This window comes from Girardinichthys multiradiatus, chromosome 1 (assembly GCF_021462225.1).
Source record: "Girardinichthys multiradiatus isolate DD_20200921_A chromosome 1, DD_fGirMul_XY1, whole genome shotgun sequence".
NCBI classification, from domain to species: domain Eukaryota; kingdom Metazoa; phylum Chordata; class Actinopteri; order Cyprinodontiformes; family Goodeidae; genus Girardinichthys; species Girardinichthys multiradiatus.
Window position 1 is genome coordinate 25,123,853 of NC_061794.1, and position 22,233 is coordinate 25,146,085.

General features: G+C 42.2%; 1 protein-coding gene across 2 annotated transcripts; it reads left to right on the forward strand.

Annotated features, from left to right (window-relative positions):
- Positions 1-28: 28 nt before the first annotated feature.
- Positions 29-20,546, forward strand: ankrd33aa (ankyrin repeat domain 33Aa). 2 transcript variants are annotated; one of them, XM_047365492.1, is made up of 5 exons: positions 29-142; positions 13,381-13,698; positions 13,777-13,906; positions 14,000-14,140; positions 16,998-20,546. In XM_047365492.1, the coding sequence occupies exons 2-5, from the start codon at positions 13,441-13,443 to the stop codon at positions 17,819-17,821; spliced, it is 1,353 nt and encodes a 450-aa protein (XP_047221448.1). In that variant the 5' UTR covers positions 29-142; positions 13,381-13,440; the 3' UTR covers positions 17,822-20,546. The 2 variants fall into 2 exon arrangements, with proteins under 2 accessions (XP_047221448.1, XP_047221439.1); XM_047365483.1 differs by lacking the exon at positions 29-142 and adding an exon at positions 11,033-11,242.
- Positions 20,547-22,233: the final 1,687 nt, after the last annotated feature.

Below are 22,233 nucleotides of genomic sequence, written 5' to 3' on the forward strand. Positions count from 1 at the left end.
AGCTGAGCCCACCTCGTCCTACACTGAAGCCTAATACATGAGAACAACTGATCCAGGAAGAGGAGGAGTGCTTACGTTTGTCCGGACCTGGGAGCGTGCATTTCCACAGAAGCCTTTAGAAGCCCTTTCTCATTCCAGAGAGGTGAGTCTGTTTCTGCCTGAGTCCAGTGAATGTCTGCCTCGTCCTGTCAGAGGAAGCTTTTCCTGGTGACACAAGTAGCTCTCAAGGGGCCTCCTTCTGAGATCACAGCAGAGTCCTGTTTGTCAGTGGGGACTTTTCATTGAATAACTATGTCTGCGAATCTGCCTTTCTGTTGCCTTCCCTGAAGTTAGAAGTTTCCTTCTCTTCATTGGTCAAAGATCACCTCCCTCCTCCCAAAAACCTTACCTCCTTTTATCATTCTCTCTCTCCATTTGTTCCCCCTTCCTTCTTGTCTTTACTACCTGGACTCTGCCCATCTCTAACTGAATCAATCACCTCTTTATCTCTCTGTTCTGGTCTTTCTTTTGACTATGTCCCAGTGCAGTGCACGCACTCTCGAAATCTCTGTCCAGGTCTCAGGCAGCAACACATGGACTGTGTGAACTCTTTAGCGATTAGGGCAACCCCAAATAAGGCATAAGCGCATGGCGCATGAAACTTAGTCATTTAAAGGAACGTCACCAGTTACACTCATATCTTACTCAGTTTCTTTTACATCGAAACAGTTAATAATTCAAGCAGTATTCTGTTAGTTTGCGGCAGCTACTGAGATCCTTTGCCAAAACAAAAGAAAAAAATCAGAAGATAACATGTTGTTAATTTCATGCTGCAGAGCATATGAGCCAACCAGCAGTTTGTGTTCCTCTGTCTAACTTCATTTTGTGCTCAACCTTCAACACAATTATGTCTCAAAGTTCATGATCCTTCAATTTAATTTAAATCCCAACTTGTTACAGATGTTTATTACAGCTGAAGAGGCCAGTGGAAGTTCTTGCCTGACATATACAGTCAAAATAAGTATACAAAATCAGTAAAATGTAAATTAAAAAATTATAATTGGTGAGAAATTAATTAGGACACTCCCCACATCACATTTTATATATAGTTCAGACAAACATATGATGTGATTCCCAGCCATGAGATGGTTTTTAAATCCCTTTTTTAAGTATAACTTTTGTTGTGTGTTTAAACAAATAGGTTTCAGGCATCAAAGCTGAGTTTTCAAGAATCCGTGATCAATCTCAAATAATTCAATTTGGCAAGTTTTAACATGGTGATTTTCATGCTTGTTTTAATGCAAGGTTGTACTTTTCCTTATAGTGCCTTCTTTTTGTACAATTTAGGGGACAGACAAATCAGTAGAAAACTTGGCTGAAGTGAAACTGACAGAATGTTTTTTTTCTTTTTTTCTTTTTGTTGAGCACCTAAGCTGCCCTAAGATAGAAGGGCACCCTGGGTCAGCAGCCATATTGCCATATAAAAAAACACCACTGGAGGCAGTGCACCCATTTAGAGAGCTGTTATTGTCTTTCAATAAAATTTCAATAAAGATTTTTACCATTTGATACAGATGAGCGATGAATAACTAAATATTCCACTATAAAACATGTAAACTTGCAAGATCAGACTTTAATTTCAATTGTAAGCACCATTTTTCCATTATATCCAATATATACATTGATGTTACCAGACTTCTGCTAACAAAGAAAATAAGGGATTTTATATATAGGGATTTTATATATAGGGATCTGTGGTTAGTTCTCCAAGATGTTTGAAACAACCTACCTGCCGAGTTACTTCAAAAACTGTGTGCAAGTGTACCTAGAAGAATTTATGCTGTTTTGGAAGCAAAGGGTGGTCACACCAAATATTGATTTGATTTAGATTTCTCTTTTGTTCATTTATTGCATTTTGTTCATTGATGAAAATAAATGATTAATACTTCCATTTTTGAAAGCGTTCTTTGTTTACAGCATTGTTTCACACCTACATAGTGCCGCAGTTTGTAGCACCGTTGCAATATAGCATGAAGGTCCTGGGTTCGACTTCCGACTGAGGGTCTTTCTGTGTGGGTTCCCTCCAGGTACTCCGGCTTCCTCCCACAGTCCAAAAACATGACTGTTTGGTTAATTTGTCTCTCTAAATTGCCCTTAGGTGTGAATGAGTGTGTGCGTGGTTGTTTATCCTGTAAGTCCCTGTGTTGCCCTGCGATTGATTGGCGACCTGTCCAGGGTGTACCCCGCCTTTCGCCTGTAGACTGCTGGAGATAGGCACCAGCTCCCCCATGAACCACTATGGAAGAAGCGGTATAGAAAGTGAATGAATAAATGAATGAATGAATGAATTTAAGCACGTACTCCTGAACGTAATCACACATCAATAACACATTAAGTTTTAATATGAAATGTAGTTAGAAGGAGAATCAAACACCTGGTATTGAATTTCCGAACCTTGATTATCTGCTTTAGTCACAGGTTTCAGAAGGCTGAAAACCATTGTAATTAACTACTCGTAATCCATAACCTGATTTTTAGTTTTTAAAACAGCTCAACTTGTATGCAGTGAAAGATCCTACGTGGACAATGGGATGAGAATCCTGGCAAACATATTTATACATCAGCAATAGTTTCACATTTAAAGATAATTATACAGTATTTAAAAAATGAGCAGAGGACAATATCTAAATACTTAACTTAGAGCTGACGTTTTTGTGGACATGTAGAAGACGCAGAAAATAGTCCTGGCAGCCATCAGAGTGTTTCATAATGACATGTTTTAAATTTATGGGTAAGAAGCAAGCATGTCTTTAACAAAATTAGACATTCTCAGTTTCAACCGAAATGTTTTTTGCATATTTTCAGCAAGATGCAAGACAAACCACTTGTACTCGTACTCGTACACGTACACTCGTCGTACTTGTCGTCTTCTGCTTCATCTGGGACCGGGTTGCGGGAGCAGCAGACTCAGTAGAGACACCCAGATATCCCTCTCCCCTGACACCTCCCCCAGCTCTTTCGGGGGGAGACCAAGGCGTTCCCAGGCCATCCTAGAGACATAGTCCCTCCAGCGTGTCCTGGGCTGACCCCTGGGCCTCGTCCCGGTTGGACGTGCCTGGAACATATCCGGTATAGATGCCCGAGCCACCTCAACTGGTTCCTCTCGATGTGGAGGTGCAGCGGCTCTACTCCGAGCCCCTCTCGGATGACTTAGCTCCTCACCCTATCGCTAAGGGATATGCCCAGCCACCCTACAGAGGTAGCTCATTTCAGCCGCTTGTTTTCGGGACCTCGTTCTTTTGGTCATGACGCAAAGTTCATGCCCATAGGTGAGGGTAGGAACGTAGAACGACCAGTAAACCGAGAGCTTCACTTTTTGGCTCAGCTCTCTCTTCACCACAATGGATCGGCACAACGTCCCCATTCCTGCAGCAGCCGCACCAATCCATCTGTCGATCTCCCACTCGATTCTCCCCTCGCAAGTGAACGATACCCCAAGATACTTTAACTCCTCCACTTGAGGCAGGAACTCCCTTCCAACCTAAAGAGGACAAGCCACCCTTTTGCGGGTCAAGAACCATGGCCTTGGACTTGGAGGAGCTGATCTTCATCCCAGCTGCTTCACTCGGCTCCGAAACGCCCCAGTGCATGCTGTAGGTCTTGGCTAGAGGGGACCAGCAGGACCACGTTATCTGCAAAAAGAAGAGATGAAATCCTCTGGTCCCCAAACCAGACCCCCTCCGGCCCTTGGCTGCGCCTAGAAATCCTGTCCATAAAAGTTATGAACAGGACTGGTGACAAAGGGCAGCCTTGCCGGAGTCCAACATGCACCGGGAACAGGTCCGACTTAGTTCCGACAATGCGGACCAAACTCCTGCTCTGCTTATACAGAGACCAGATGGGCCCTAATAAAGGGGCCCCGACTCCATACTCCTGGAGCACCCCCCACAGGGCACCACGAGGGACACAGTCGAATGCCTTCTCCAGGTCCACAAAACACAAGTGGACCGGTTGGGCAAACCCTCGAGTGCCCTGCAGAGGGTGTAGAGCTGGTCCAGTGTTCCATGGCGGGGACGAAAACCACACTGCTCCTCCTGTAGCCGAGGTTCAATTATCGACCTGACTCTCCTCTCCAATACCCTGGCATAGGCCTTACCAGGGAGGCTGAGGAGTGTGATCCCCCTATAGTTGGAACACACCCTCCGGTCACCCTTCTTACTAAGGGGGACCACCACCCCGGTCTGCCAGTCCAGAGGCACTGTCCCCGACCACCAAGCAATGTTGAAGATGCGTGCCAACCATGACAGCCGCACAACAACCAGAGACTTGATGTATTCAGGGCGGATCTCATCCACCCATGAAGTCCTGCCACCGTGGAGCTTTTTAAGCACCTCGGTGGTTAAAAAGCCACCTTAGCCTGGGTGATGAAAGAGTTCAACCCCGAGTCCCCAGCATCTGCTTCCACCATAGAATGCATAATGGCAGGATTGAGGAGATCCTCGAAGTATTCCTTCCACCACCCGATAATGTCGCCCAGTCGAGGTCAGCAGCTCCCTGGCCTCCCTGGCCTCCTAGGCCTGAGTTTGTGCCTCTGCCACAGCCCAGGCCGCGGCACGCATGGCTTCATGGTACCCGTCAGCCGCTTTCAGGAGTTCCACAAGCCAACCACAGCTAATAGGACTCCTTCTTCAGCTTGACAGAATCCCTTACTGCCGGTGTCCACCACCAGGTTCGGGGATTGAGGCCACGACAGGCACCACAGACCTTACGTCCACAGCTACTTGCAGCAGCATCCACAATGAATGCCGAGAACATGGTCCACTCAGATTCTATGTCTCCAACCCCCCCAGAATCTGGTCAAAGCTCTCCCGGAGGTGGGAGTTGAATACATCCCTTGCCGAGGGCACCACCAGACATTCCCAGTAGACCCTCAATATGTGCTTGGATCTACCAAGTCTGTCCGGCTTTCTCCTCTTCCAGCACATCCAACTCACCACCAGGTGTTGATCAGTGGACAGTTCAGCCCCTCTCTTCACCCAAGTGTCCAAAACATGCGGTTCTGAAGAGACGACAACAAAGTCAATCATTGACCTCCTGCCTAGGGTGTCCTGGTGCCGAGTGCACTGTTGAACACCCTTATGCTTGAACATGGTGTTCATTATGGACAATCCGTGACTAGCACAGAAGTCCAATAATGAAACGCCACTCGAATTCAGATCGGGAAGGACATTCCTCCCAATCACACCTCTCCAGGTGTCCCTGTTATTTCCCACATGGGCGTTGAAGTCCCCCAGCAGAATAATGGAGTCCCCCGGAGGTGCACTATGCAGTACCCCCGAGAGGGACGCCAAGGCCAGGTACTCCACACTACCGCTCGGCCCATAGACCAAAACGACAGTCAGAGACCTGTCCCCAACCCGAAGGCGCAGGGGTGTGACCCTCTCATCCACTAGAGTAAACCCCAACACAAGAAGGCTAACCTGGGGGGCAACACGCAAAACATCCCCAGCTTAACGCCTCTCCCTGCAGGCCACTCCAGAGTCTATGGAGGTGAGCCCGACTATTTCTAGTCGATATCTCTTGACCTCCCGCACAAGCTCGGCTACTTCCCCCCCCAGCGAGGTGACATTCCAAGTCCGTAGAGCCGGCCTAAGCATCTGGAGATCAAGCTGTGAGGTCTCCATCTTCGTCCGCTGCCCGATCTTCTTTGCACCAGTCCCTCATGGTTCCCCCTGGAGGTGGTGGGCTCACTGCAGGATGGCCTCACGTCTGTTGTTCGAGCTTGGCCCGGCCAGGTCTTGCGAGGAGCAACCCAGCCACCAGGTGCTCTCCGACGAGTCCCGACGCCAGGCCTGGCTTCAGGGTGGGACCCCGGCTCTGCCGTACCGGGCGACGTCACGTGCCTTGATTGTGTGGTCCTCATGAAGGTGCCTTGAGACTATCGGGTATACACACGCATACACACACACACACACACACACACACACAGTTATCTTTAGGATTCCAACTATCCAACAGTTTGATTAACTTCAATATCTGAGGTAACAGTGTTAATGACTGAACTAAAGCATTTCAAAATGTCTTCATTATATTTCTTAAAAACTTGAGACACGTCAGTGCTTGTTTTATTTAGTTGATAAAAAAACAATACCAGGAACTTGAAAAAAATTAAAGGCACCATTTAAGTTCCTGGTGTTACTCCCAATGTTTCATTGCTGTCATTCCCACAATATACATCAGCTGTCATTACTAATCAGATACTGCTTTTGGAAAAATAAGACTTTATTGTTAAAAGTCATTGCAACTGAATAACTTTTTTTGCAAACATGGGTAAGGTCCATTTGTTCTGCAAAACCCAATTTTACCAATTTTACAACCTATAAAACCCATTGGGGATTTTATTTTTCATGCTTTCTGCTTTACATCGCTGGTTCAGTTCCATTAGAAATGTGTATTATCATTTTGCTCTTATCTGTTCTATGAAACACTGAAGCCTTTTTAGAAGAGTGTCTTAAAGCTTTATTTTGAAAGGCCAAGTTACTCTCTTTTAAATAACTACTTTAGTTCCAATAGCAATGTGAAATCTACTTTTCCAATAATTTATCCAATATAATCTCGAAGAGTACCTTCAAGCATTAATTTAAAAGGGTAACATAATCCTTTTATTCACCACTTGCTTAGTTTTATTACAAATGCGGAACTCACTTTGCAATTGTACATCCAATAAAATGCTGAGGCTTGTTTTTTAAGTATAAGCTTGGGCTTTATCTTGAACTAACATAATCCTCCTTTCATGGCTGGTTTAGGACCATTCATAATGTGGAATCTACTTTTGCTGTAATAAATATTGAGGCTTGTATTTCAGGAGTATCTTTAACCTTTATTTTGAAAGGCTAACATAAGACTTTTTTTAACTGATTGAGTTCAGCTAGTAATATGGAATCTGTTTTTTGCTGATATATGTGTCATGCTGAAGAGTGTCTTAGTGCTTGTTTGTGAAAGGCTAATATAATTCATTAATCTTAACTGCTTTAGCTCCATTAGTCGTATACAATAAAGGCTGAGACGTTTACTTTGAAGAACATAGGCAAGAATTCTTTTGAAAGGCCAACTTAGTCCCTGTTTCATTGCTGGTTTAGGTCCATTAGTATTGCAGATTCACCTTCTGTTGTAATAAGCTTTATTTTAAAAGACTAGCATAATCCTTTATTCATTATTAGTTTAATGCAGTTAGTACGGTGGCATCTCCTTTAACTGTACTATACTCTTGGTATTTTACAAAGCTTTTTTATCAAGCTAGCTACATACCTTTCAGGCATCCTGAGCAAACCACACACACACCAGCACCATCCACTTCTCCTCAGTAGCCCATTTACACATCAGCCCAGATTTCCTTGTCTTGCATGACCAAGCTCAGCACTGCCTCCTTCCTGCTTCTATCCTTCCATTCACCTGACTCCTTTGGATGCTTTCAGAAAGCACTGCATGAAGAGGATCTGTCTTCAGCCACATAGATGGAAATGATATGGCCCCCAGAGTCTGAGCAATGCACTGCTAAGAATGGCTCTGGAGAGGCTGCAAACAGTCTAATATTAGCCGAGCACATGTCTGTCCATACAATCAGTCACTAAGCTGGCTAAACTTAGTTCACTTTGTCCCAAGCCTCTTTTCAAGTTCTTTTACTCCGCAGCTGACTTCTGCTGGGTACCACAGTGTCTGGGGAGAAGCCGAACAGCCTTTTACAGTGATGAGTGAAAGTCTGTAAGGAATTTAAAGAATAGGGAGAATATAGCTCAGACCCTAAAAGGAAATCAGAAGGCTTTAGTTAGGTGTGTACCACAACAAAATGCCCTCCAACATGTACAAACGTTCTGTGATTATTTTCTTGGAAAAATCAGAGCTAAAGCTTTTGTTTCCTGGGATCAACAAACACAAATTGTGCAGAATGAGCTATGCTGCCCTCATCTGGTTGGTCAACTTGCCTATTTTGGCATATCTAAAGAGTCCTCTATAGAGAAAAACATCTAAAACACCCTGCCCTGCTGTGCCAAAGAAAATGTCCTCATGCCTGTGATATTTCCTGTCAATTTCATTTCTGTTTTGGTCCCTCAGGCTGTAATCTATGCCCTCAGACCTCCCTGCTTTTCACTTCTTGTGTTTCATATCAGTAAGGACCTGGCTAAGGCTCTTGTGTCTAAACATAGAGCATCACCTTTTGAGTAATGGGTTGGGTTGGTGTGGTGTTGTCGATGTGATCCTTCAGTTCACAGCCAAAAGGGCAGCTTTCTGGTAAGAAATTGCCTACGGCTTTCTGTGGGATTTCGAGGAATTAAGCTGTGGAAGCCTCCCACCTTTGAATGATTGTGATCAACATCTCTCTGAAAACATAGAGATTCCAACAACTGCTATATGGGTTTAAACGTTATTTATTTTTTAACTAGATGCATTGCAATGATGAATTTCTAATTTTGAGATTATACATGCAGTAACATTCTTATTTAGTGTTAAATTGCAGCGAAAGCTGAAGCTTGCAGAACATATAAAATGAATTAGATGCACTTTGCTAGTACTGAGTCAGTCCTCCTGTTACCTTCAGAATTGCCTTAATTCTTTGTGGGATACAAGGTTGAGGAAACCTAGACAACCCTCTACTCAGCGACACTGTCCAGCTCGGGGATCCCAAGGCATGCCAAGCCTATCCAAGGCCAAAAGGTATATATATATATTCTCTCCAGCAAGTTCTGGATCTTGGTCTCCTCCCAGTGGTACCTGCCCAGAAGACCTGCAAAGGGAAGCATCCAGAAAGCATCCTGATCAAATGCCCCAATCACTTCAACTGACTCCCATCGATCCGGATGTAGAGCTTCTTCATCCTAGATCCCCCCCGGATGAAGAAACTTTATAACCTATCTCCAAGGTTGAGCCCTGTCACCAAACAGAGGAAGCTCATTTCCTAGTTCTTTCTGTCATGATTAATAACTCATGACCTTAATGAGGGCCAGAATGTAGATCCAGAGCTTTGCTTCTTGGATCAGCTCTTTCTTCAACAAAACAGACCGGAGAAGTATCAGCATTACTGCACATGACGCCCTCATCCTCCATCCACCTACTGGCACTTGTGATCCAGACTGCAAGGTGCTCCTCTTTTTGAGGCAAAGGCACCTTTCTCTGGTTGAGGAACATTTCCTCAGACCTAGAAGTGTCAACAAGGAACCTAAAACATTTCTCAGAGATTATGGTCCGTATTGACATGTGATCATTACACAGTTGCTTTGTCAGCTGAACATCCATGCTGTTATTCTCCTGCTCCACCACATCCTAAAGGTGCTCTGCTCCGCTGAGATCTGGTGACTGTGAAAGTCGTTGAAGCACACTGAACTCATTGTACTTTTCAAGAAACCATTTTCAGATGATTTCAGCTTTGTGGCATGTTGCTTTGTCATGCTGGACAAAGCAACATGCCACGAACATGCTGGAAGTAGCCATCAGAAGAGCGACGCACTGTGGTCATTAAAGGATAGACGTGGTCAGCATAATAGTCAGGTAGGTTGTGTGCCACAGTGGGCCCACAATGTACCGAAACAAATATCCTCCACCAAATAACACCACCAAGTTCTGACACCATTATCTTAATGTTGCATCTAAAATCAAAACTCGTTACATCAGGGAATGTTTTTCCAAGTTGCTTTTGTTCAATTTTAGTGAGCTTGCTACAGCTGTAGCCTCAATTTCCTGTTCTAATCTAACAGGAGTTGCAGCCAATGTGGTCTTTTGATGCTAAAGCTAATTTATGTCAAAGTTGTGTATAGTGCATTCAGAGGTGGCATTCTAAACACTAGCTATGAGCTGCCATTGCTTTTCTATCAGTTTTCAATCATCTTCTTTCTTTCTGATCATTCTCTGCAAACATGAGAGCTGGCTGTGCATAAACGTTCCATTAAATCAGCGGTTTCTGAAACATTCAAATCACCCTGTTTGGCATGTTCGAAGTCATTTAAATCCCCTTTCTCCCATATTCTGATGCTCAGGTTGAACTTCAGCAAATTCACCATGTCCAGATGCCTAAAAGCATTATTTTGCAACCATCGGACTGGTTGAGTTTGCTATTTATGTTATAATTGAGAAAGTGCACCAAACAAAGTTGCCTGCGAGTGTGTTTTGTATTAACAGGGTTCATGTCCGATCGTTGTATTCTCTAGATTGATCAGGAGGGGGCAGTCAGCTTCTCTCAAACAGAGACAAGGTGTCGCTTAAGACGGCCTACAATTAAATGCACAATCAGTCTAGGCTTGGCCTTATTCCCTATTGATATGAGGGTTAATCTTTTTACGTGACCTTTGGGACAAAGAGTCATTGATGCTATTAATAAATCTGTTAGTGCGACATTTCTCTCCACATACTGGATGCAGTCCACATAACGCAAAGGCTCTTAAAAGCAGACAAAGAAAGCTTAACTTATAAGATTATTTGTGGATGCAACTCCACATGCAATAATCACTTTAAAAGGTGTAAATGTACCATAAAGAAAACTGCAAAGATTTAACTTAAATGTAGTGAATCTTTTAGACATCATGTAAGGATCTGGACTCGCGCAGACTGCATCATTCTTGCTATGGGAGCAATTACCAGTGAGGCCCTCTGGCTGAGTAACAGTCAGGAGAGTTTTTGTTGTCCCAACAAACGGATTTTCATCAGAAAACGGATCCAAGATTCTTTCTCCTGTTACAATGAAGAAACCAGTATTATTCTGGTTGGTGGGGGTCTTCAGCAGTTTTTGCAGACACATAGCCTTAATGTCACAACGCTTTTTTCTTTGGGCAGCAAACAAGGTTTTCTGTCACACAACAGACGGGCAGCTCAGAGCTGTGGACAGGCAGAGTCTGCGAGAGAGCCAAGAAGACGAGTGAAAGAGCAGAATAACTCAGCAAACTGAGAGCAGGGGTAGCAAGGTTGGCTCCTCTCTGTTTCTTTCTCTTAATCCGTAAATCTTCTGTAATCAGGATGAGAGGTAGAGAGCACGTTGCCTGACTTAGGGCAGCGGAGTCTATGTTGGGACCAGGCTGAGGCAACCTAAGTGGCCGGCAGTAGAAATGGAGGGAGGGAGGAGGCTGAAGCTGTGCTTAGGTTGGGGAACTTAACCTTAACCAGTCGCTGCTGTGCATAACAACACCAAGAGCAGAGAGAAGTTGTTCTGACACCGGTGAGGAAAAAAAACCTACAGGGACAAGAAGAAGAGGACTGGGCCATGGTTGGAATCTTTTAGGTGAGACCTCAAAGTTTTTCAAAAGTAATTTTTCTTTACTTGGGTTAGGCAGTATTTTGCAGTTAGAAAGCATTACAGACAGCTCATACCGTAGTTAAGATCCAGAGAAAGAAGACAAGTCAGATTGTGTTGCTCAGCAGGAGTTTTAGGCCATAAAGGTTCAAGTATTTCCATGCGTTTAATCTCTGTTTTTCTGGACATAAACTGCTGAAATAAAAGGTTATGCTTGTGAGATTATGAACACTGAGAAGTTCTACTTCACCTAAAGTCAAGGCCAGAGACACTCTTCTAAATGCCAGTAGCTTAAATGTTAATTCTGCTTAAAAGGCAGCCAGATGAGTGAAACTCCCATTCATTCACCGTTTTTAAGTTTATTTATCAATGAAGCACTGAGTCATCAAGACTGTCCTTGTCTTTTCTTTCCTTCAGAATACTTAAAGTTAGAATTAAATGCCTTCAGATATTTTTATTATATCATGCCAGGTAGAAAGTTTGTCACTTATACAAATAAAAGCAAAATGATGATGTCTTGTTCTGCAGAGTTGGGAGACTCTGTTAAGGAACAATGACAGATGCTGTCACTAAACTGGTCCCCCATTGTTTCCAGCTCCATATGGCCTTTATCATCCCAGTCCACCCCTCGCCCTAAGCCTTCATTCACATTATTATCACCAGCTGAATTTCTTCAGGTCCACATTATTCTCTCTTCTGCTCTTGTGTTTAAGCTCAGAAGCCTCTGAATCAATACTTCTCAATAGTTCTCCTAAAGTTATCAACTCCTAAGCTTGTTTACAATTAAGGAAAAATCATGTTGTCCTTGTTATATAAAAAACGAACAGATATGCATATTAAACTATGTTTGGTGTAAATCAGAGACTTACAGATCAGTCGCTGTGACAGGAGGGCTAAGGTGAGGTAAAGCTCCTCATCCTCTTTACTCATCTTCAGGTCAACAGATCTATTTAACATAGTAGGTGTGAGTCTTACAGTGTGAGGAGTCTATTCTGAGCAGCATATCAACATCAAATACCAGGATGCACCAAATAGAATGATTATTATTATTACACAACATAGTTTTAATCTAGGCACCGACACATTTTACATTAGTAACGCCTAAAATGTGGAGAAATTGCTGCCTGATTTAATTCAGGACTAAAAATATTCTTCTTAACTGCTGTCTATCATGTCTAAACGTCCTATTTGTTGTAATTTGGATGTTAATATTTCTTCCTTTTTATGTAAAGCTTGCAATTTTACTGTAACTCTTCTAGATTTATTAAATCTTTTTAATGGGTCTTGCCCCTATTACTTTGTTTTTATGTAAAGCAGTTTGAATTATCCTGTGTATGAATGATGCTACACAATTAAACTTGTCCCTCCAGGTAAAACGCGGCTTATATTTCTTTCAAATAGAGCACCATTTATTTGGTATCACAGGTAACGACGTGTAAAAACCCTTAAAATATTATTCTCACATAATCTCTCACAGAAAATTTTAGAAGAATTCTACATTTAAGTTGAGTTCATGTAAGATTATTGGTCCATACACAATACATGGAGAAAAAAATTATTTATTAAATATAGTTAAAAGTGCAACACTTATTGGCACCTCTACCAGTTCATATAAAATAAATGGAACTGAGCCATTTTTCTAATTTATCCTTTAAACATATATAGTAGGAAATTTCAATTCACACTCCAGGACTTCCCTGCCATGTCTATAGAAGTGTTTTCACTGCAGGAACTAGTCAATTCAGACTAAAACTTGTAGAAATCTACCCCAAAAACGGCCCTGCTGGGAGGCAGGACTATTTGATGGACTCTGAACTAAAGTTGGAGCTTTGTAGTTGGAAGATGCTAAGCATTTCTTACTAATTGAATATCACCAGTATTTAGTTTCAGTCATCTCCCAGTTTATCCTCCTCTGCTTGTCATATTTTCTGATTTTGCCTTTATGTGATAGGAGTTTCGTGTTTTTGTTTGCAAACACAAACTTTAAACCCTGCCACCCGAGCTGAATATGGGTGTTTTACATTTCGCATTTAAATTCCTTAATAAAAATATAGAGGAAATATTTAATCAAAGGAAGCGTCAACTTCACCTTCACCTCTTCACCCTTCTCTGTGCTAAATTTGAAGGTATGGGTGGTGTGCAGCGGCCCTGACCCCCAGGTGTGATCCCTGACCGAAGGGGCCAAGATGGCAGCTGCATCCGATGACCCACACCTGGGTCCTGGCCCGTCAGATGAAGAAGAGGTCCTCCTGGATGATTCTGACTCAGGGAGCGTGCTCTCTGACGACTCGGTGCTTCCCGAGTATGAACAAGAAACGGTCTATAAGGAGCCGCCTAAAACACTGTATGAGGCGTGCGCAAGGAACGACCCCACATCCCTGAGCAGCATCCTGCAGAGAGGGGTCATGAAAGAGGAGGCCATGGAGTTAGACATCAATGGCAGAGTGAGTTAATGACTAAATGAGAATGTATTACTTTAGCCTGCAATAATAAGCATTTGATTCATCTTTTTTCTGCAACAGAATGGACTGATGCTGGCTGTGTCCAAAGGTTTTGTAGACATTGTCACCCTCCTGCACAAATGTCCATTAGTAGACATCAACCACCAAGACAATGACGGCAACACTGCTCTCATGATCGCTGCACAGGCCGGTACGTGTGAAAATCCCAACACCACTCTAACCCATGGCAGCTTTAATGGTTTTGAGAATACAAACATAATCGTCCTTTTATCTCTCAACTTAGGATTCATCAACATCCTTAACTACATCCTGAACTACTATTCTGATGTGGAGACTGAGATCAGAGACCCCCGCGGCTTCACGGCCCTCATCAAGGCAGGTCTGCAGGGCCGAGAGGAGTGTGTGTCGGCCCTACTGATGCACGGTAAGCTTAGAAATGCATCACCCAATTTAGACTCCAACGATGAGTGCCAAAATTAACTTAAACTAGTTGTATTGAGCAAGAGCTATCTCCTCATCATAAAGGATAGTGAGAGAGAAATGCTGTAAAAGACAGCTAAGATTAAAATGCCGTATTTTAAAGGACACACGGGTTAAACCAGTTTACCTGATCTGGGAACTAATCTGCACTCTCGCTATGTTGCAAGGATTAGATCAGTCTGACCTGTATGGACACATTTAGAATGGCACAATAATACAGTTACATCTGCATTCTATTTAAAATGGAATACTTTCATTAAAGGTGTTATAACTGGAATAAGGCTACAGTGGCTTGCGAAAGTACTCGGCCCTCTTGAACTGGTCAACCTCTTGCCACATTTCAGACTTCAAACATAAAGATATAAAATCAAATTTTTTGTGAAGAATCAACAACAAGTGGGACACAATCGTGAAGTGGAATTAAATTTATTGGATGTGTCAAACTTTTTTAACAAATAAAAAACTGAAAAGTGGGGCGTGCAATATTATTCGGCCCCTTTACTTTCAGTGCAGCAAACTCACTCCAGACGTTCACTGAGGATCTCTGAATGATCCAATGTTGTCCCAAATGACTGATGATGATAAATAGAATCCACCTGGTTGTAATCAAGTCTCCGTATAAATACACCTGCTCTGTGATAGTCTCATCGTTCTGTTCAAAGCGAGGAGAGCATCAGGAAGACCAAGGAACACACCAGGCAGGTCCGAGATACTGTTGTAGAGATGTTTAAAGCTGGATTTGGATTCAAAAAGATTTCCCAAGCTTTAAACATCCCAAGGAGCACTGTGCAAGCAATCATATTGAAATGGAAGGAGTATCAGACCACTGCAAATCTACCAAGACCCGGCCGTCCCTCTAAACTTTCATCTCGAACAAGGAGAAGACTGATCAGAGATGCAGCCAAGAGGCCCATGATCACTCTGGATGAACTGCAGAGATCTACAGCTGAGGTGGGAGAGTCTGTCCATAGGACAACAATCAGTCGTACACTGCATAAATCTGGCCTTTATGGGAGAGTGGCAAGAAGAAAGTCATTTCTCAAAGATATCCATAAAAAGTCTCGTTTAAAGTTTGCCACAAGCCACCTGGGAGACACACCAAACATGTGGAAGAAGGTGTTCTGGTCAGATGAAACCAAAATCGAACTGTTTGACCACAATGCAAAATGATATGTTTGGTGTAAAACCAATACAGCTCATCACCCTGAACACACCATCCCCACTGTCAAACATGGTGGTGGCAGCATCATGGTTTGGGCCTGCTTTTCGTCAGCAGGGACAGGGAAGATGGTCAAAATTGATGGGAAGATGGATTGGGCCAAATACAGGACCATTCTGGAAGAAAACCTGTTGGAGTCTGCAAGAGACCTGAGACTGGGACGGAGATTTATCTTCCAACAAGACAATGATCCAAAACATAAAGCCAAATCTACAATGGAATGGTTCACAAATAAACGTATCCAGATGTTGGAATGGCCTAGTCAAAGTCCAGACCTGAATCCAATCGAGAATCTGTGGAAAGAGCTGAAGACTACTGTTCACGAACGCTCTCCATCCAACCTCACTGAGCTCCAGCTGTTTTGCAAGGAAGAATGGGCAAGAATTTCAGTCTCTCGATGTGCAAAACTGATAGAGACAAACCCCAAGCGACTTGCAGCTGTAATTGCAGCAAAGGGTGGTGCTACAAAGTATTAACGCAAGGGGGCCGAATAATATTGCACGCCACACTTTTCAGTTTTTTATTTGTTAAACAAGTTTGACACATCCAATAAATTTCATTCCACTTCACGATTGTGTCCCACTTGTTGTTGATTCTTCACAAAAATTTTGAATTTTATATCTTTATGTTGGAAGCCTGAAATGTGGCGAGAGGTGGACCAGTTCAAGGGGGCCATGTACTTTCGCAAGGCACTGTATATTTCCAAATCTTTGAGCATCTTACAGAGCACTGATCAGTAAATCATCCAAAAATGGAAATAGTATGGCTCAACTCCAAAAAGACTAAAACATGACCATCTGCCTAAACTGGCCTAACCCTAATCTGGCAGGCAGCCAAAGCTGAAATAAGCCCTATTTTAAGTTTGCAACAACAACCATGGAGGGGAACACAGCAGATATATAGCAGAATGGCCTCTGGTAAGATAAATACAAAATTGAACATTTAGCCTACATGCAAATAACTTTGTCTAGTGGAAAACTAACACTACACATTGCCCTGAATACACCATCCCCATGGTGAAACCTGGTGGTCCTGGAAGAAAACCTGTAAACATACAGCCAGAGCAATATTGGATCAAAGTTAATGTTCACAGATGCTCTTAATTCAATCCGGCTGAGCTTGAGCAGTTTTGAGAAGAAGAAAAGGTAACATTTTCAGACTGTAGAGGGCTGAATACAAATGGACACTGAACCTTTACGTTTCTTTAAAAAAGTAAAACCATTATCACTTTTCTTCCACTTCACAATTAGGCTCTACTTTATTTTGGTCTCTCACAAAAAATCCTACTGAAATCCAATGAAATCTTTAGCAATAAAGTGATCCATTGTGATAAAGTTCAAGTGCGTGTGAAACATTCTGCAAGCCCCTGTATCTTATGTTTATACCATCTTCCTCCATGTTGTGAAATGACCTGATTCATTCCAAGTAAAGTTGTGCCAAACATCAACAGTTTGCAGTCTAAAGCAACCACATGGTGGTGTCGTTATACTGATCTAAGCTGTTTAGTTTCATTTCATCCTGTAGATCTGTTTACATTTTTTTCACAGCATTCTGTTTTTTTATAACCTTTTTTGTTGTGCAGGTGCAGACATGCATGCTGTGGACTTGGTCCAAGGAAGGGGGCTGAAGGACTGGGTTCTTCGGACTGGAAGGTTTGAGACCCTGAACAGGATACGTCGCCTGCAGACTCATTCTGTTGCAGAGCAGTTCTGTGAAAGCTACAAGCCTGAGTGGCCTGAACTGAAGCACCTGGTAGAAAAGGCCGCTGCCCCCAAAACAGCCAGTCAGAAGTTGAGGCATCGCCTAAAGGAAAGCCTTACTTTCAGCTTCCCACACGACCCTCAAGACAACGGGGTAATGGATCATATGGTTCGAATAACCACGGGTATTCACAGTCCCCTGATAGCTACCGGGTCCCGGCCACTCTGTCCCACCAGTCCTCCTGAGATTGGCAAGAGAAGGTTTGCCGTACCAGAACTGCTTAAAAAGCACAGCAGTAAGGAGCTGGAGGAGAGCACTGTGTCCCACAGCAACGGATCCATCACCTCAGCTTCTCCAAGAGCTATGTCCGTCACCTCTGTTTCTCTGACATCCTGCTGCCAGGAGGCAGAGCGCAGGGAGAGCATGGTGTCAGGCAGCGTGAGAAGCTTCATCCCCCGCAGCATGGCACACAGGAACAGCATATTCCCATCAGGCTGCATTCCTAAGATTGAAGTGACAAAATCTGGGGAGCCCACACCAAAAAAGGAGAAAAAGAAGAAAAGGCAGAAGGGCTACCTGGAGCCACCCATCTGGAAGTATAAGGAAGCCAAGGAGGGAAAAAAAAGAGAAAGAAAAAAACAAGATCAGGAAAAAGAACAAGAGAACATTTCTAAGGGGTCCAAAAAATCCTCCAGCAAACGCTGAGCCAGCCAAATCACATTTCACTGTGATATGCATGCATAAAATAAATAAAACAGTGAGATACCAGTGACTCAGATTTCTGTAACATGAGAGAAAGTCATTGCAAAACAACTTTGGGAGTGAGCATCTGACAAATCTCATGAACATTGGCTCTGAATGAAACTGACATCCACTGAAATGACTCACATTAGACATTTCTAAAGGATTTTTGACATTTTGGGCATAAAATTATGTTATTCCAAATAATATCTTGGGTTTAAACATGTTTAAACATTTTAAATCTCAAGCCTAGCGGACCAGAGAGTCTTTTGCTGTTGGACTACAGCCCATGCTTTGGCTGCAATGAAATTCAGTTTTAAACACCCGTCGCTTCTTTGGGAATCTTATAAGCCTTTGTTTGGTGAAAAGCTTTGTGGTATCTGAATACAATACAAACAGCCAATAGCCTGTACTGTGAAAGAGATGTATTGGATCATATGCCTTCAGAAAAAAGTCATTAGTGTCACAGTGAAACTATTATGTCAAATGGACCAAAAGACACAAAACATGTCTTTTGTTTAACTACACTTCATATAATAAATCATCTGTGGATTCTTTTTATGTAGAAGAGAAAACTATTCTTTATTGTCCCTTTTTTGTTTCTAATTGTTATACTAATCAGGCATAAAATTATGACCACTGGAAGCTGAAGTGAACTGATTATCTTATTGTCATGGTACCTGTTAGTGGTTGGCCAACAAGTGCACACATTTTTCCTGAACGTTGATGTTATAGAAACACGGAAAATGGACAAGCATTATGATTTGAGTGAGTTAGACGACCAGATTAGAGCATCTCCAAAACAGCAGCTCTTGTGAGGTATTACTGGTCTGTAGTGATCATTATCTGTCAAAGGTGGTCCAAGGAACCAGCAGCAGGACGATGAGCTGGCCTCTGAGGTCCGATCCAATAGACGACCTACTGTAGCTTACATTGTAGAAGTTAATGCTGGTTCAGACAGAAAAGTCTCAGAATACACAGAAATATCACAGTTTGTTGAGTATGGGGCTGCTTACCTGCAGACCAGTCCATGCTGACCCACCATCAAAAGTGCCAACAATGGTCATGTGAGGAAACGACGAAGATGATGGCCTCGTCTGATGAATCTAGTTTTCTTTTCCGTCACCTGGATGCCTTGGTGCTTGTGTGTTGCTTACTGGAGGAACCTATGGAACCAGTATTGATATTACTTTGAAACATACAGTATCACCACCTACTTATGCATTGTTACAAATCACGTACAGAGAAGCACAACAACCTTGAGGTGCTGACTTTACGTTCCCCATGGAAATGTGCTGGAGAAACAAGACCAGTGCTTGGAGGCCCAACGTCGCAACTTATAGGACATAAAGGATCTCTGGATAACATCTCAATACCACAGCACACCTTCAGGGTTCTAGTGGAGTCCATGCTTCAGTGAGCTGGCAGCCAAAGAATGACCAACTCACTATTTAGAAGATAATCATATTGTTATGCCTGACTATTGTTTATTTTCTAATTTTCCCTCCTGCATCATATTCCATCTTCCAGATGCCTTTATAGCTTTTTCACGTTTCTGATACTCCAAAACATTTTTTAAGTCACATAAGAGACGTTTAAAACTGAAAAGTCATTTCTCTGCATGTTTGGCTTGTGGTAAAATAAGGATTTACTTACATGTGCAAGTCTTCGGTCTGCGACAGCTTTTTGTGTTTTGTTAGACATAGTTAACAGAACACTGAAATGTTTGTGCAAAACTTACATTTTACTGTAAAAATCAAAGGAATACCACATATCATTCAGGGGATCCATGAGAGGAACCACCTGTAATAAATTTTACTCAGGGTTATTGAATTATGAGCACTTCGGATCCAGATTGTTTCTTGCAATTTAGCTTGCAACAAAAAAAAGTTATATTTTATGTTTGTATTACTGCCTAAAATAACACAATTATTTATGTATTTTAACACAAAACATATCCAGTTACAACAGAATATATTTATCTGTATCATATCTATCTATTTTTGCAATCTCTTCCTTGAAAATTAGACATTTTGGAGATTATCTTAAAAACGAAGCAAAACACTCAGGTTTGTTGCATGTATGAGGTGTGTAACCAATGACAAGTGTTTGTATGTAAGCTTGTAATAAATTTACTGGATCTTTGCAATACTGAGTTTTTAAAAGCTTTCTGTTTGATGTCGCCTAGTCATGAAGTATGGTAAATTACACTCATCTTCATAAACCAATCAGCCTAGTTAATCAGAAAAATCAGGCTGTAGGATAAATTCTTGACCTTTCTATTGATTTATCTGTATTACACATTTAAAGAAGGATCAGGACATTTCTCTATATTTCTAAGGATTAGAATTTATTTACAAGTCAATCAATGATGAGTCCATTTAAAATAAAAGCATAAGAAGAATCAACAAGATCAAATCATCAAGGGAATTAGGACTTAAATAATTTTCAAACTACTGTTTAGTACGGCACCCGGGAACTGACATGGAGAAAAAAAAAATAAATAAATAAATAGCGTGCACATGAAATGCTAATTCGTTTCCACAAAATACTAATTTGTGCCCATGAAGTACTTATTCGTGTTGGACCACTTGTTTGCTGAATATTGGACCATTTGCACATTGCTGGACGCCACCAGGCCTCCTGACGTTTTCGGCCATTTTGTATCCAGGACAGTCCGTTCCTACAGATCCCGTCGGACATTGCGACTGATATGACGGGGCGCCCCGAGTCTGACGTCACAGGACGCTATACAGGAAGGCGCCCATTTTGACCATTTGCCTTCAGCTGGAGACCGTGACACGGTTACCAACATCTGAAGCATCACCCGGAGAAGAGTCCCAAGTGGATTTCATTTATTCTCTCTCGTTGGCCAACAAAGAATTCATAACTGAGGTTTCTGGAATAAGAAGGCCAGAAATTTCACTTTGCCGATCGAAGACGTGAGTTTAACACATAACTAAAAAACCACGGAGTTTCAAGGAGCCACCTTGTTTTGTCCTAGTCAACTTTGATGGTCAGATCATATTTTCCCTTTCGCCAAGGAGGCCAGAGGACGAAGATTGACCGCTTTTCCTGAAGTTAACTGTGGACGCACAGTAACTTCCAACTTCCACCCCATTCTCTCTCAACCCCGCTCAGAAGGAAGACGATGACAAGTAACACCCATCTTTTATTTTTTTATTTCTTTCTTAGAAAGTCTGGGCAGGGTACAGGAGGTTTTAGTGCGATGAGATTCGCTATTTAATCTAATGTGTTCTGAATGATATGTGCATGTAACCTTTTTATTGAAACTTTCATGTGCCGTGTTGGATGCCTGGAAGCCATTGCGCTCCCAGCTCTGTGTGTGTTTTGCGGGGTTGTTGAACACCTGGGAGCAAGCGCAGGTGCGCTGTGAGACTGGACTGTTAAAATAACCTCATGGTGAAATTCCCCATTTTCTTTGTCTTCAACCTTACTGCTTAGTAGCTTGCCACCAAAAGTTTTATAACCCTTTGTCTGCTCAAGAGTTGGGGGAGGTTTTATGACTGAGTATAACTGAGTTACCTCCACTCACAACCACATCCCTTTGTCATATTATCATTTTTGTCATAACTGCTGGTTTGATCCCACACTGCTGTTTTGCTTTATTTTGTTTAGTTAGATATTTTACCCTTTGTGTAGAACTTTGCATGTTTGAGTAGGTGAAGATTATTAAATCGGAACAGCAAGTGTATCAGGGCTGTGATTTAATAAATATTCACATAGATGGTAAAAGAAGGCGTTCTGTGTTTATTTTGTGCAAGAGTGATTCGTCAGTCAAAATAAGGTTGAAGTTCCACACGTTTCGGCAGAAACGGTCGACAGTGACATCTCTGGTAATAGTTATCAATTATTACTGAGTATTTAACGGTTGTAATTATCAGAGGCGATGAGCCACAATTACAACACCAAAAGACATCTCTGGTCTCGATTCATAAATGAGGATTTTGGTTAAGAAATTAATTTTGTGAAATTATGATTTTTAATTATAATTATTGATAAAGATTAATTAATCAATAATCATAATTCCAACATTCGTGCACACAAAATATTGATTTGTGGCCACAAAATATATATAACGTGGCGCTCAAAATATAAATTCATTCCCACGAAGTATTAATTTGTGCGCACGTTATACCAATGAATCTTTCACATCAGGAAGACCATGGAACACATCAGACAGGTCAGGGATCAAGTGGCGAAGAAAGTCGCATAACTTTCATATTTTCTCACGTTCACGTTTTTTCTAAAACTTCATCTTTGGACTCGGTGAGACCCCTCTAGCTTCCAAAATGGTCAGCAGGCTATCACTTCAGACATAAAATCTTATGACTGTTTCCACATTCAGCCATTTG